The sequence below is a fragment of the Natrix helvetica genome (genome assembly GCF_964273705.1).
Source record: "Natrix helvetica genome assembly, chromosome: 1".
In the NCBI taxonomy this organism is placed as follows: domain Eukaryota; kingdom Metazoa; phylum Chordata; class Lepidosauria; order Squamata; family Natricidae; genus Natrix; species Natrix helvetica.
The window spans coordinates 79,134,066-79,149,273 of NC_138548.1; the positions used below are offsets into that span (position 1 = coordinate 79,134,066).

Here is a 15,208-nt window from a genome sequence, read left to right on the forward strand (position 1 = left end):
AAGGTAAACACCAATTGGGAAGAGAAACAAGTTTTAACTAAAGTAAATTGAATTCTATTTGATTAGGATGACCATATTTTGAAATATTTATTCACAGAAGACAATAAAGATTAACTTTAGAGAACAGAAGGAGACTTATATATTACAAAAATCAAGCGAGCAGTCTTAGATACATCTAGCTCAGAGTAAATCTTACTAAGCTCTGTAATTTACCCCTGAATATCCATCCAGAGAATACTGTATTACAGTATTATATGAAAGCAGTATACAACATTTAAATTATGTAGTTAATTTCTCTGCACACCAATGGCCCATTGATAATTTAATTTTTTTAGAGCCATTTATATAAAGCCCAATTTTTGGCCTGTTTAGTGGACTAAGGGGAAAAAAGCTCAAATTCATATTTCTTATTTTTCTTTTTAATATATGATATATATGATCCAGCTTCCTTAGAGTCAAATAGATATAGTGATTAAATGCTACTCTTCAAACATGAATTTACAGGCTCTGCATTTGTAGTATTTAGTGGTGATATTTTGTTATTTATCTGGAGTTCCTAACATGGAAATTATGAGCACTGATCAATCTGTGAATACCTATCTTGCTAATAGCCAGTGAATACTCACCTTCCTAGAATAATCTTTTTTTCAAAAGGCGAACTGATGACAGTGTCCTTATCAGGTATTTTTCCCCTCTGGATGCTCCCTATCATACATCAAGTATTTTTCTTTTTTGAGCCAAAAAGCACACTTTGAAGTAAAGCCTGGTATTATGGTAGATCAATGAATCGTTTTTTAAGTGTTTACTGTAGGGTCTACAGTGGTACTAAAAAGACATTTTTGTAAATAAAAGTGATGCTGGCATTGGGCTTTGTAATACATTAGCTTTCCATCCATTGTACTACAAATTTAGAAATAATATTGAAAAATATTATTAGAGAGAAATAATATTGGAAAAATAAGGGGAACCAGGAAACCTATATTTTTATGCTCAAGTTTGGTTACTGAAATAGCCATTTGTGTGTTCTAAGCACAAATCAAAATATGCATATATTTGAATGTTTTCTTTCTAATTTAGAACAAAACATGGCTGTTTTGCACCCAAAGTTCATGTAGTGGATTTATGCTGTGTTCTCATAATTTTCAACTAGGTAATGAAAAAAGATGTACTGGTATATGTGTATGTATTGTATTCCTATATTTCATACATACTGTCAATTCTTTTCAGGGAGTATGTAAGCAAAGTGTACATGTAGAAAGTTGGTTTGATTCACTTGTTACATATGTCCCTTTGTGTAAGTCGGTGGCCCCCAAACTTTTGGGGCGGTTCTGTAGAGACGGGTTTTTCTGTGGACTGGAGGGAGCATCATTTAGCATGCTGCCTACATCCTGCAGACGGGGCTCCACTTGTTAGCATGGACCAGTTTCTAGCATGCCGTGGACTGTTGCCAGTCCACGGACCAGGGGTTCGGACCCCTGGTGTAAATTATGTCCTTGGTGTTCAGCTTTAAAGTGTATTAAAGCTGGGACTGTTGATAAGCAAGGCCTGCAGTTTTTGTTATAAGCTATGCTAAAATGCTGTTGACTCAACAGAATTGGAAAGGATGACGTTTAAGAGCACCTCTCTAGCAATTCTTACTACCCACACAAGTTTGAAAAGAGAGAGCCAGTCTGTCAAACATCAATTATTTAAGCCGTTTATCACTACAGAGGTTAATTACAAATTGTGCCCAGTGAGCAGTTGGCAATCAGGGAAGGAACTTTCAGCATAAACCTTACAATCCCCAGCCACTGCACTGTTTAGCAGCCTAGTTACCATATTTTACCTCAAATATCACTCCTAACCTCCATTTACAGTGCATTATTATAATCAAGATGGTATGTAATCAAAGTATGGATAACTAAGGCCAAATCTGACACAGATTATCAATCACTACTGGTGTATATCCTGCTTGCCACAGCTACCAGCTGTGAATCAAGTAACAGTGAGGATCACTTTTTTTAAAAAAGAAATGTAATCAACTCCACTCCCTAGGTTTCCTAGGTATTAACGGTACTTCTGACTTCTCTGTATTTAATGTCAGCTTGTTATTTTTGCACCAGTTCTTATGAAGTTAGAGAATGCTCAAAGATATTGTTTGCTTTCTTAGAGTTGGAGTTGAATGGGAAGGTACAGCAGAAATGCACTCTAAAGCTCTAGATGGTTTCATCTAGCTATAAACAGCAGGTTGCAAGTTAAAACACTGTTTGCAGACACTGTTGGTTAATTGTACAGATGTCAAGCTGTGGTCCCAGTGTTACATTTTAGCTACAGGTCCAAAAGAATACGAACCACTGCAAACTGGTCTATATATAATATATACAAACTGGTTTATATATATATAAATAATAGGTTACATTGAGCTCATATAATTCAAGCAACCCATGGTCATTGGACTAGATGTGTTCTTATTTGAAGTTTTGGTTCAGTTTCAGAGCCTATTTGTTTGCCATTGAAATTCAGCAGTAAATAAACTGCAAACCACTTTGAGTCAATTTAAAATGTTAGTTTCATTTCTAAAAAGCACATGTGTAGTCAGCAAAGCTGTATATGAGAATACTTTCATGCTTTATTTTGCATTTATTTGGTTGAATCACTAACTTATTACATATTATCAGATATCTCCTCCTATTGATGCTAACTGAATCTACTTTTTAAGTGTAGCTTTGGGTACACAACAAAAACTGAATGTAATTTTCAACCCCAAAAGACTAAATTTTCTGTAACTAATTAAACAGTAACTAATTCTGCAACTAATTAAACAGTGAAATTATTTTCAAGATTTAGCCAATCTTAACTCAATTTAATTTAATTAAACTTAATTGGGCAAACTACCTTATAAAACAGTTGCACGCAGCAAAACACCAGTATTCTTTTTACACAATGTTGGCAGGAAAGGGCACTCCATGGAAGAAGAAAACAGTATTTAATCTTTTCCTAACAACATATTTCCTCTTTAATTTCCCTCCCATTTTCTATACACCTCCATGTCATACTTTTGTTCCTAATTAGTAATTACTTAAAATCAATGGTGTGTATATGAACATTTATGTATTTTATATTTGTGCATGCGTATGAATATATCTAGCTCATATCTAGAAATCATATCAGAATATTGCAGTTGGGGTTGGTTATTTCCTAAACACGGTAAAAAAGAACTAGACTTTTTAAAAACAATATATAAGTCTTGTCTTCCATTAAAAGTTAACCACGGTTGGTCAAGTAATTCCCCACATTATTTTAACCTCAAGTAATTGATGGATAATCTATGATAGATTATGGATTGGACCTTATAAACTCTTTTTGCTGAAGAAATAGGACAACAATCTCTCCACCCAGAACATTATTTCAATGAAAATGTTGCAGCAACTATAGTATGCCTTCATAACAGAAACCCGCCAGAACCATCTAAAAAATAAATTCAGTGGTAAGGAAGGATTTGAAACTCAGCCAGAAGAACTAAAGTATTTTTCTCTCTCCTCATACAGGAAAGGGCTCTTTGAGGAAACTCAACACTATATTTCTTTATGAAATGACCTCCTTGATCCGTCCTATGGCTCATGTGGCATGGGTGATCAATCAAAAGCTTAAAGAGTTGGCAGTTATGGGAAGGCTATGGGGAGTATTATGTTTCTGTCCTTTTATCATTTTCCTTACTCAGTTTTTCCAAAGCTTTTTGTTTTGTCACTTCCAGGTGCTTGTTCCACAATTCTACTCAAGATGCAATGCAAGCAGGAGAGAAAGACAGAAGAAGTATCAGATGTTGATCAGAGGTGGAAATGGGGAAGAAGAAAAAAAGACAAAAGTAAGCCACCCAACCCTGCACTGCCAAAACAGAGGTTAATGAAAACTGGCATGTGAAGAAATAATTCTTCTTCCGCTAGATCAGGAGCAGAGCCCTCCATTCTCTTAATAAAGAAATAGTTTTAAAAAGAATCACATGCAATTTGGTGGCTGAGAAAAATAAAATAACTCTGAGACTCACCCACCTGATGTCATCTGACTTCACAGAAATTACATATTATAAAAAGATTTTGGCAAGCTCTTTATGCGCAATATTCGGATTACGTCTGTCTCCAAAACAATACTTCTAGCCAACACATTTTTTCATACATATTTAGTCTGTTCAAGTACTGCACCCCCCCCCAAATTTAAACAATTCACAGTACTCTCTCAGCAGTGTTAAAAAGGGTATTCTGTGAGAGAGCTATATAAAAAGAGCAATATTTGTTTAGAGTACAAGCATCTCGGAATTAGGTAAAAATACAATCCACCTAGCAAATGAAGAAACCATTTTAGGTTTGCATTTCTGCATTGAAAAAATGTCAGGAATTCCTAGGTTCTGGCTTAGTGGCATAATATCAACTTGCTAGAAAACGAAGTTCAACATTTAACTTGAAAGCATGGGAGGAAGTAGAAACTAGGAAACCTATAAAGGAAGCTGAAAACCTATCTCTTACCAAAAAAGCTAGTGGGTTGAGTTATTTCTTACTATTCTGCAATAAAAAAGAGAACATGGGAAAACAAATAGAAGAAGCTGATTTAGAAGTTATTGAAGGTTAAAGAGAGTGGGATTTCTGTGATGAAACAATGATAGAACAACCTGCAACTTCTGGAAAACCAAATCCATTTCCCCCATAGTATATTTGCTAGAAGAACAACTAACATCAGTCTAAATATGGCAATAGTTTTTACTGTAATGCAATAGTTATTATAACAGCAACTTTTATTAAGTTATTTATTCATATTACATTGAAAATGAACCCCCATCTTCACTGATTTGTCTAGTATTAGACAAACATGGAAGAGCTGTTCATATTTCCTTACTTACTGTCGCTGATTGTTTTATGTGAATATTGGCATAGGATTCAGTTGTTATTAACCTCGAATTAGAGCAGATGAATAGTTAGCAAAAAAGTTACATAAATTAATTTGCAAAAAATAAATAATCTTTCTGTAGTGACCTGAGATTGAAAAATCTCTGTTTCCATTATACATAGATGGTTATTTCTGCTAAAAGTAAAGGTTCCCTTCCCACATATGTACTAGTCGTTCCTGACCCTAGGGGGCAGTGCTCATCTCCGTTTTAAAGCCGAAGAGCCAGCGCTGTCCGAAGACGTCTCCGTAGTCATGTGGCCGGCATGACTAGATGCTGAAGGTGCACGGAACGTTGTTACCTTCCCACCAAAGGTGGTTCCTATTTTTCTACTTGCATTTTTATATGCTTTCGAACTGCTAAGTTGGCAGAAGCTGGGACAAGTAACAGGAGCTTACACCGTTACGTGGTGCTAGGTATTCGAAACACCGAACTGCGGACCTTTCTGATTGTCAAGCTCAGTGTCTTAGCCACTGAGCCACCATGTCCCCTATTTCTGCTATACAACCCTTCAAAACCTGATTTTAAAAAAATCTTAAATGGCAAAAAATTAAACAATTCAGCTAGCAAACAAACGAAGAGACAATCGATCAGAAAACTGGCTAGGTGTTTTTCTGTCTGGATACTGCAAAAGTTCCAAACCTAATGCAATTATATTTCACAGAGTTCTATATGCTTTGTTTCTTAGGAATACCTAAGAGGATAAAGCATTAAATGTAATTTTGCTGAAAAAAGGAAGACAATGAGATAGGAATACACATGAGTCCAAATGCACATAACTGTAATCTATTTATACCATATATACATCGCACCAAGTCACAAGAACTCCGTGGGATTTACTTATAAATAAAAATGGATAGATCCAATTGTTAAAAAAATTATCCGCAGTTATTTATAAATCAGCCAATCTTTTGTATATGAACTTCCAAGAAACATCCCATTAAAGGACAGACAGCCAATTTGCTTATAGTAACTCAACTAGATGTAATTAAAGTCTGTGATGTCAGTATCATATTAATAGTCTCTGAATTTAAAAAAAAAAAGAAATTAACTCATCCAAAATGTTGAGTTGGTTCTTGTTCAAAATGGGAGAAGAAAATATATGACTCGTCTTTGCAAACTGAGTGAGAGTGAAGCGCATTACTAGAGCAATGAAGAGAATAATGTTTTAATGGGAAAGATGCAAGTAGATTCTAATGCCAATGCACAATCACTTTCCTGCATTCCACGTATATTTAAATACACACCAATAGAAGCTACAAAATTTTCCTCCTTTAAACTCCTTGTGTCAAACTCCCTTGGCCCTTTCCCTGAGAGGCCTGGTGCCCTTGGCATGAGCTGAGGTACTTGTAGTTGCACCTTGGATTTCGGTTCCACCCTCCTGGCTAAAATAGGCTCTTTGCCAACCGGAGTGATTGCTCCATCTGTTGGGCTTCGCTTTCTTTTTTCAGGCTCTTTAAAAGAAAGGAACACAGAAAGATAAGCAGCCAAAAAAAAAAATTCTCCAAGTAAATATGCCAACAACAATCAGAAGAGGGAATGAGAAGGAATGAGAGAAAGGCTTGATAGTGTTAATGGTGTTAATTCTTTACAATCATGAAAAATATTCTCACTTCTAGATATCATCAGCACTTAAAGAGAAATTCACAAAATACAGATACATAATCTAATATATTGACATTTGGTTATTTTAAGGATGGTCCCTTTTAAGATGAATTTAGCTGGCTATCAAATTGTGACTTGGTGTTTTTTTCCAGTTAAGAAAAATTTCCCCTCTAACAAGTAACCTTAGGATGACCTTACAATGAAAAACTCTTGCCAAACTTAATGCATCTACAGTATCAAGTCAAGGAATGTTATTTGCCAATGCTGTTCAGCAAGTTGTGGGAGTGTGTGTGTGTACACAAGAGGTGTTGTACTGGTTGAGAAGGCACATGAGAGGTCAGTGCTGGTCAGGGAAGGAGAGGTGGCATGAGTCGTAGGAGGCTGGCAGGGAAGACATGCAGAGGTTTCTTCCTGTTCCTTCCTCACTCCCTTCCCTTTCTAGCAGGAAGTAGCTGCTGCCTAATAAGAGAGGGATCAAGGGATTGCAAGACTGTCTGGGAAACTGTCACAAATTATTGAACATGAAGATCATAAGACCACAGCAGCAGCACAGCAGCAGCTAGTACTACTGAAGCAGCCACAACTTTCCCAAATTTCACTCCCTCAGGTGTCATGGACCCTGGATTTTGGACACATTCTAAAAGTTAGCCCATTTGAGATATCTAGGTCCAAAATTGTTGCCTTATGATGCATTATTTCACCCAGTTAGTAATGACTAAGAGACTTTTAGTAGCACATAGAATAGATTCTATATTGGAAGTTACAGTACATGTCGTGTTACAATTAGATTAGACATCTTAATATCATGGCTGGCTTGTATGCAGAAGAATACATATGTATTCTACATGTTCATTGTTATGAAACTCTATTTAAACCAGTGCCCTGTTATAGCATTCTTCCTCACCAATCAGGCCACTACTGATGGAAGTCTTATTTCATATAATAAAAGAGATGTATATGTGTTAGTGTCAACTACTTGCAGAAGTAAGTTACATTTAAATATGGGATGTCTTGTTAATGCAAAAGGTAAACAAGAAATGTGAATATAGGTTTGTTTAATTCAATCCAATCATTTCTGTCCATTCCAGGCTTCTCAAATAAGTATGGAGTAGGCTGTACAAACCATCTGAAAACTGAGCAACTTTTGTAGATTGCTCTAATGCAGTGGCTCCCAACCTTTTGTGTACCTGGGACTGGTTCTATAGGAAGAGTTTTTTCCATGGACCGGAGGGGACGTGATTTTGCATGCTTGTCTGCATCTCATGGATGGGGCTTTGCTTGTTTGCCTCACTCAGTTTTTGGCATACCGTGGCCCAGTACATGTCCACAGACCAGAGATTGGGGACTCCTGTCTAATGCTTTTACTGTTCAATCAAACAATATGTTTTACAAAGCACCCTTCCAAATGCATGCACAACTCTAACCCACAGTCTTCTAGGAACACACATCTTGAATAAATCACTAATCTCTATAACTTCAGACCAGCTCTTAAGGATGCCACTAACATATACCCTGTTTCCCCGAAAATAAGACCTCCCCGGATAATAAGCCCAATGGGGCTTTTGAGTGTATGCGCTGAAATAAGCCCTCCCCTGAAAATAAGCCCTCTCTGAAAATATTGCAACGCAGCAGCAGCCTTGAGGTGACCACGCACGCCGCCTCCTGCATCCCAAAAAATAATAAGATCTCCCCGAAAATAAGGCCAAGCACTTATTTCGGGGGTCAAAAGAAAATAAGATCCTGTCTTATTTTCAGGGAAACACGGTATGCATAAATAAATAAACAAATAGTCAAATGGTTATTCATTATTTTAACCAGACAATGACATGTTGAAGATGTTTGATTCCTATATTTTACATTGGAATTGATTCAATGTAATCAATTCAATTGACTGAAAACTTCTGGTTTTCCTGTCACCTCCCATCTCCCTGAAAGTAGCCAGATTACAGAGAAGAAACAACATACAAGCTGCACCTGCTTTGTGATCCTTTTTCCCTTGACCAATTCATGCAATAAGGCAGGTTGATGACGAAGGAAGTATATTGCATTCACTGCTTGTCTCTTATTCATAACAGTTTAATCATTCCACACTATGCTTCATAAGCAATACAACTGAAACATACTATTTTTACTTATTTCAGTGGTAATGATCAGCTTAATGCTGATTTGCTAATAAAATGATTAAGTTGAATGTGCATTCTGAACAAAATGAATCCAAATGTCAATCAGACAATTCCATATAACTTTGTGCTTCCCAAAGTGCTAAGTTCCCTCATTATCCAGAACCACTTATCAGAAAGTCCTTACTTAAATGTCCTTGTGCAATTGGATAATAACTAGGTTGGTATCATTACCAAAAGAAAAAACTACTTTTACTCAATGTGGGGTAATTTACTTATTTTTGAGAAGCATTAACTCAGATTTACTACAGCTAAACTTCATCTTTAACATCATACCTCTTGAGTGAATACCAGAAGTTTGAGATAGAGAATAAACACCATCTTAGGGAATCTAATACCATTTTTTGCAGGGGCCTCACTTTACTTCTTGAGGGAGCGACAATGTCTGTTTGTTTTTGCCTGTTTCTCTCAGTCATTCACACAAATATTTCTTGAAACCAACAAAACAAAGCAAATAACATATTATAACTGATACAAAAAATTAGACACAATTTCTTTATAGTCTCTATTTGAAGTCCATATAATTATTGACTGTGGCAAGCTAGATTTAGTTCTGCCATATAAGTATTTATAGTATTTATACACTCATTTTTAGTATTGTCTTACCTTTGTTATAGTAATGAGTATAAGCTATTTCTAGCAAGCCAAACACACTTGCCATGCCTCCAAGTCCAGCATTTGCATATGACTGCTCAAGGCTTGATACTGTACATTTTAGTAAATCCAGCATTCCTTTGTAAACCTTTCGGTTAATCTCCTAAAACAAAAAAGCTCATCTGTAAGAATGCTTCGTTAATCAGAAGCCAATTCCACAGCCCTTTCAAGATATTATTCAAAATACCATAATTCCCTTGCATTTTAATTCATTTTATATAATGGATTTATGCTGTCTATAATTTAGAGGAAAGTATAAGTATTAGTCCATCTAGCTCAATATTTTCTCAATTTTTTAACAGCATCTCTGCACGATACAATATGCTCTTAAACTGGGTGTTGTTTTATGGTGTCTCTATTATTATTGTTATTATTACATTGCACTGTTAGATTAGCCGGGAAACTACAATGCAATTGCAGAGTAGCAGTTGGCTGCCAAGGTACCAGCTCTGTTGTAGGAAACGTTTGCATGCTTCCCATGGTGTGCCACAAGAGGGAGAGCTGGCTTCACACCAGAAAGAAAGACAAGTGGCTCTTCCTGCAGCAGCATCCAAGGCCCCCCTCCCTCCCCAGAGCCACTTCATAAATGGGTGCTGCATCCGGGAAGGATCAGAGGACAGGAATCTGACTGACTGCATGGCGTACCAGCTCATCTCCCCATTGAAGTGGTACCTATTTTATCTACTTGCATAGAACATGGTTTCGTATTGTTAGATGGACAGAAGCTGAGGTGCATGACGGGAATCACCGTGTTAGAACTCGAACCACTGGAGCAGAAACCATCTCCAGCATCATTAAGCCACCGAGCCACCACACTTCTGGTATTTCCATTCTTTTCTTTTAAGAATGGATCCCTGAAAATGGTGCTTATGCATATTCTCTCTCATTCATCCATATGTATGTGGGCCCTCGGGGATGGAAGCTCACTTAGTGACTTAGGCCAACCTCATTCAGCCAAACTTATTTTCACAGATGGTTGATGGGGGGGAAACTGTCAAAAGTATTTCTGTCACCTTCAGCTCAGGGGATATAAATATCACAAATAAATATCTTTGGCTTTTTGTTTCTCATCTACAAGGAACTACTTGTCAAATGGCATCTTATTTCTTTCCATTTTCAGATTCCAACCTTTAAGCCAGTGCTTGGGCAGTTTTGGATTAGACACAAGAGAATACACTGCGACATAGTTAAGGTCAAGGTATTAGTGACTGATGAATCTGAGAATCCTAGAGATGCATATTCACTTTCGATTGAATTATGCTTTCTCTAAAGCAATTGATTCTTAGTCTGAGTACTCAAGGATCCAACAGGCCCCTTTAATGTTTTTAATGTTATGATCTTTTATGTTATGTTCACTTTTAGCTTAAAAATTCCGGCTCTTCTCAATCATCTGTATCCTAGTCATTGTCATATGCTTTATGTGGGACTGTCCCTAAACCTACTGAAAAATATCTGCTACTATAAAGCTGAAACAAACCACTGGGATATTTCCTTTAACTCTATCATCCACTTGGACTTTAATGGCTGATGAAAAGGATCTGTTATGAAAGAGGTTTTACGGTGCTAGGGATGCTTTTATATGTCATAATATTTTATAATTCTGTTAGCAACTGAGAATCTACAAAAGTTGGGAATAGAGAAATTACATTAATAAGCAAATAATTTATGAATGCAAATTAAGGTGCTTCAAGCTAAATAATTGGTTAATATATTTTAATCCTTACTTCTAGTATTGGCTTCTTAAACCCTTTATCATTGGGCATTCTTCTGCCCATATGAATTTATATGGGAAATGAGCTCATTCAGAGAGGTCCACCTCCATTTTCTACTGTCAGCTGGAAATAGTACTTCTCAGTTAAGCTGACCATGCAGGCAGTCCTCAACTTCCAACAGTTCATTTAGTGACCATTCGAAGTTACGACAACACTGAAAAAAGTGACATATGACCATTTTTCACAGTTGTGGTGCTGGCAGCATCCCCCGTAATTTACATTTGGATGCTTGATAACTAACTCACATTTATGACGGTTGCAGTGTCCTGGGGTCATATTGATCCCCTTTTATGACCTTCTCATAAGGAAAGTCAATGGGGAAGCTGGATTCACTTAACAGCCATGTTATTAATTTAATAACTGCAGTGAAGCACTTAACAAATGTGGCAGGAAAAGTCGTAAAATAGGGCAAAACTCATTTAACAGATTTCTCACCTAAGAACATAAATTTTGGGCTCAATTGTGGTCGTAGGTTGAGGACTACCTGTATTGAGGTTCAGCTCTTAGGGAAAAATCATTTTGCCGAGTACATTTCATTAGAAGGTACTAACAATGCTTTTCCAGCAAGCAGTTTCCTTGTTGATCCACAACATTAGCTACATTACTTTGTATTATGTTATTCTTCACATTTTAAGACTTGTAGTAGCAATTCCCTTGTGAGCCACCTTAAATAAGCTTCAGTACAGAAACTCACAGCAAAATTCATTCATGAATGGATGAGGGGAAAAAAATAAAAATAAAACTAACCACATCCTGGACAACATCCTGTCGAACATCCTCCTCTGACTGGATAGTGCGATTAAGCTTACTTAACACAAACATACGGAGTTGCTCACTTTCCAAAAGACGACGTACTCTCTTCATGTTTAACCAACCAATTCCTTGTCCATCTAGGACGTGGTGCACCACCTCTTTCAACAACTGCTGGTTTTCACTATAAGAAGGAGGCATATAATAACAACACACACAAAAAATCAACCCAAAACTTCTATAACTTTTCTATTACTATGTTATTATTAAAAGAAAATTACTTTTTATATTTTTTATGTGTAATAGCGTTCCTCAATATCCTTGGATGGCAAGATTTAAGAACTGAAAGCATATTATATATTATTTGGCTTTGTGTAGCAACTTTAAGCATCATTTTTTTAAAGAAAATAAACATTGTTTTTTTTGAAAAAAGAAAATGTTGCCTTAAATAAGGAGGAGGCAACTTCAGAGGCACAAAGACTCTTACTGAGTGGTGAGGGATAGACCATAACATAGTCATATTCAGAGAGGGAAATGGTAATTTGTGGGAAGAAGCATATGCCTAATACCAAATGCATTATATGTCTACTAATGAGAGCCAATATTGTAACATTAGGCCTTGAGGGAAATATTCAGAAGCCATTATAAAAAGGGTAAAAGCCCTGGAAAGGAGTTAGCTAATTATTAAGAAGAGACAGGCTGATTCATCTCTAACTTACTGAGATATAGGAGGAGGAGGAGAAAAACACAATCAGAGTTTCACGATTCTGCTAATATGTCAATGACGCTTAGTTCTAGTTTTCTTGTAGAATCTGTTCCCTGATCTGTACAATATTGAAGGTTTGACCATTAAGGTTCCATCCTTCTGAAACAGTCTATATCCAGAAATTCATATTTTACATGTTATGATACTTAGAAAGATATCTAAGACTGACATTTTTCATACTACTTTTATTTTTAAGACTGCTCCCAGTCTTGCAGGGGAATTGTGTATTTTGTGATGTATGTTTAATATTTTAACTGTAAAACTGTGAGCTACAGGGGATATTTCTGCCATTCTCATTCTCTCGTGTCCTACTATACTACATCATCACAGAGTGTTCCTGGAAGGAGTAAGCTATGAATAGAGGCAATGTGTGCCAAGAGGATATACCTCCCCAGGAGGATCACCTAAGAAACAAAACTCAATCCAGCTACAGAAAGCTGGCATTTATATTGGAAAGCAGCAATGTAGAAATATATTGCATATGGATGATCACATCAGTGAAAACAACAAAAGCATAATTTCATATTGTGCAGAAGGCAATGTTAAACCACCCCTATATTTTACCAAGAAAGTCAATGGTTAGACAATATAAAATGATTGACTAGATATTGTCATATAATCTGGCTCCTCATGTTGGATAGCACTCAACACTCTACTGAAGAACAGTTGAAGATCTTTCACAGTACTAATGGTTTTTTTTAACATGACTAGATTAAAGCCTTGAGGGAGTCTAGTTGCTGATGCTGCAATGCAGGAAAAAGAAAATCTAAAACTGCAAAGAAAGAATTAAAATGTAACATGGAACATAAAAAGCACAACTATGGGAAAGCTCAACACAATGAAAGATGAGATTAATCTGAGTAATGAAAGATGATTTATACATTGACATTTTAGGTGAATTGAAATGGATTGGAATCAATCAAAAGATCATACTGCTTCACTACTCAAGACAAGAAAAACAAAAAAAAACAACAGATTGCTTTTATAGTCAAGAAGGATATGCGAAGATAAAATTCAAGTCAAAGTAGTTAATAATAGAATAATATCAGTTTGTCTTCATGGACAGCCCCTTAATTAGTTATACAAATTTGTGCTTGAACCTCTGATGCAGAAGAACAGGAGCATGGTAAGGATTACAATCAAGTTTAATCTGAAAATTGCAAAATTTGCAAGAAAGATATACTGCTTGTGATTGTTAAAATTGGAAATGTTAAATGGGGAAATGTAATTCAATTGCATGGTCTAAGAAACAAAAATGAAGGAGGAGAATGACTTACAGGTTTCTGCCAATGTAGGGACTTCTTCATTGCTAACAATATTCTAACAACCACAATAATACCTTATATGTGGACATTACCAGGTAGAATACACAAAATGCAAAATAACCATAGTATTGATACAAGGAAATGGAAGAGCTGCAATGACAGTAAAGATATGATCAATAACTGTGAAACAATCACAAACTGTTCATGTTGACATTCGAAGTCAAGCTAAAGTGGAACAACAAAGCCAACCAGTTTGCACTATATTATATTCCCTATTTATATAAACCTCTAATGCTAGAAGATGAAATCAGATCAGCACTCCAGTCATTATGAGGTCAGAAGACTACATAAATTGTTTGAATATGACAAGCAACAGAAAAAGAAACTGTAAAGCTTCTAATAAAACTATGCTAGCTAATCTGGAGAATAATACAGTGGCCAATAGATTGGGAAGAGATCAGTCTGCATACCAATACCAAAGAGAGTTAGTGGAATATGCAAACTATTGTATATTGTATATTTCACATGCTAGAAAAATAAATGCATATGACCACAAATTAGAGCCCTTCACAGAAAAGAAGATGCTTGATATTCAAGCTGAGTTTATGAAAAGGATGAGGAAGTAGAGATACTGTTTCAGATATACACTGGAGAAAACAAAAGAATACCCCTCCAAAAGGCAGTGTGTGCTTTTCTTTCAGTAAAGAAATACAATTGAGAAATGCCCTGCAAATTAGTGCTTCATAGTACACCAAAAGATACTTAGATGTCATGATGTATCTGTTCCTACAAAGAGCAGAATCATGCAGATAATAGTTCTTCCTATAAAATTCAATGCCAATATAAGCTGTATTTTGAAGAAGCAAAAATATTTTGAACTTCGAGTTGCAGAAGATGCTTGAGAATACTATGGATAGACAAGAAAACAAACAGATCACAAAATAAATCAACCCAGAGTTATTGCTCAGAATGCAAATGACCAGCCTGAAGATTATGATATTTGGACATATTATGAGGAGACTTGGCTCTTTTAAGTCTACAGTGCTAAGAAAGGTAGAAATAAAGAGAAAAGGTTTAATAAGGATGGACTTATTACAGGGATGAAGGGTACACCACTGGAAGATTTGAAATGTCGGCTAGGGATGTATGATTTGTCTGTCTGTGTGGCTATTTTGTGTGGCTTCTAGGGGACAAGGTAAACTTCTCAGTCTAGCAAATGTATATTTAAAAAATAATGAAGCAAGTGGCTGTTGACAGAAAGTTAAAAACAGAAGACCCCATCCCTTGTTGTTTTCTCTCTC

The 15,208-nt window shown here is 36.1% G+C and overlaps 1 protein-coding gene across 24 annotated transcripts in view; it reads right to left on the bottom strand.

Moving 5' to 3' along the window:
• Positions 1-15,208, bottom strand: part of MADD (MAP kinase activating death domain) — an 85,548-nt gene that overhangs the window by 33,257 nt on the left and 37,083 nt on the right. For 11 of the 24 annotated variants that reach the window (XM_081953204.1, XM_081953203.1, XM_081953216.1 and 8 more), the window contains 4 exons: positions 11,874-12,060; positions 9,307-9,457; positions 6,163-6,369; positions 3,697-3,750 (listed from right to left, as the gene is read on the bottom strand). In XM_081953204.1, the coding sequence (XP_081809330.1) occupies positions 3,697-3,750; positions 6,163-6,369; positions 9,307-9,457; positions 11,874-12,060 (599 nt within the window). The remainder of the gene's footprint in view (positions 1-3,696; positions 3,751-6,162; positions 6,370-9,306; positions 9,458-11,873; positions 12,061-15,208) is intronic. The other 13 variants (XM_081953211.1, XM_081953209.1, XM_081953206.1 and 10 more) reach the window with 2 other exon arrangements.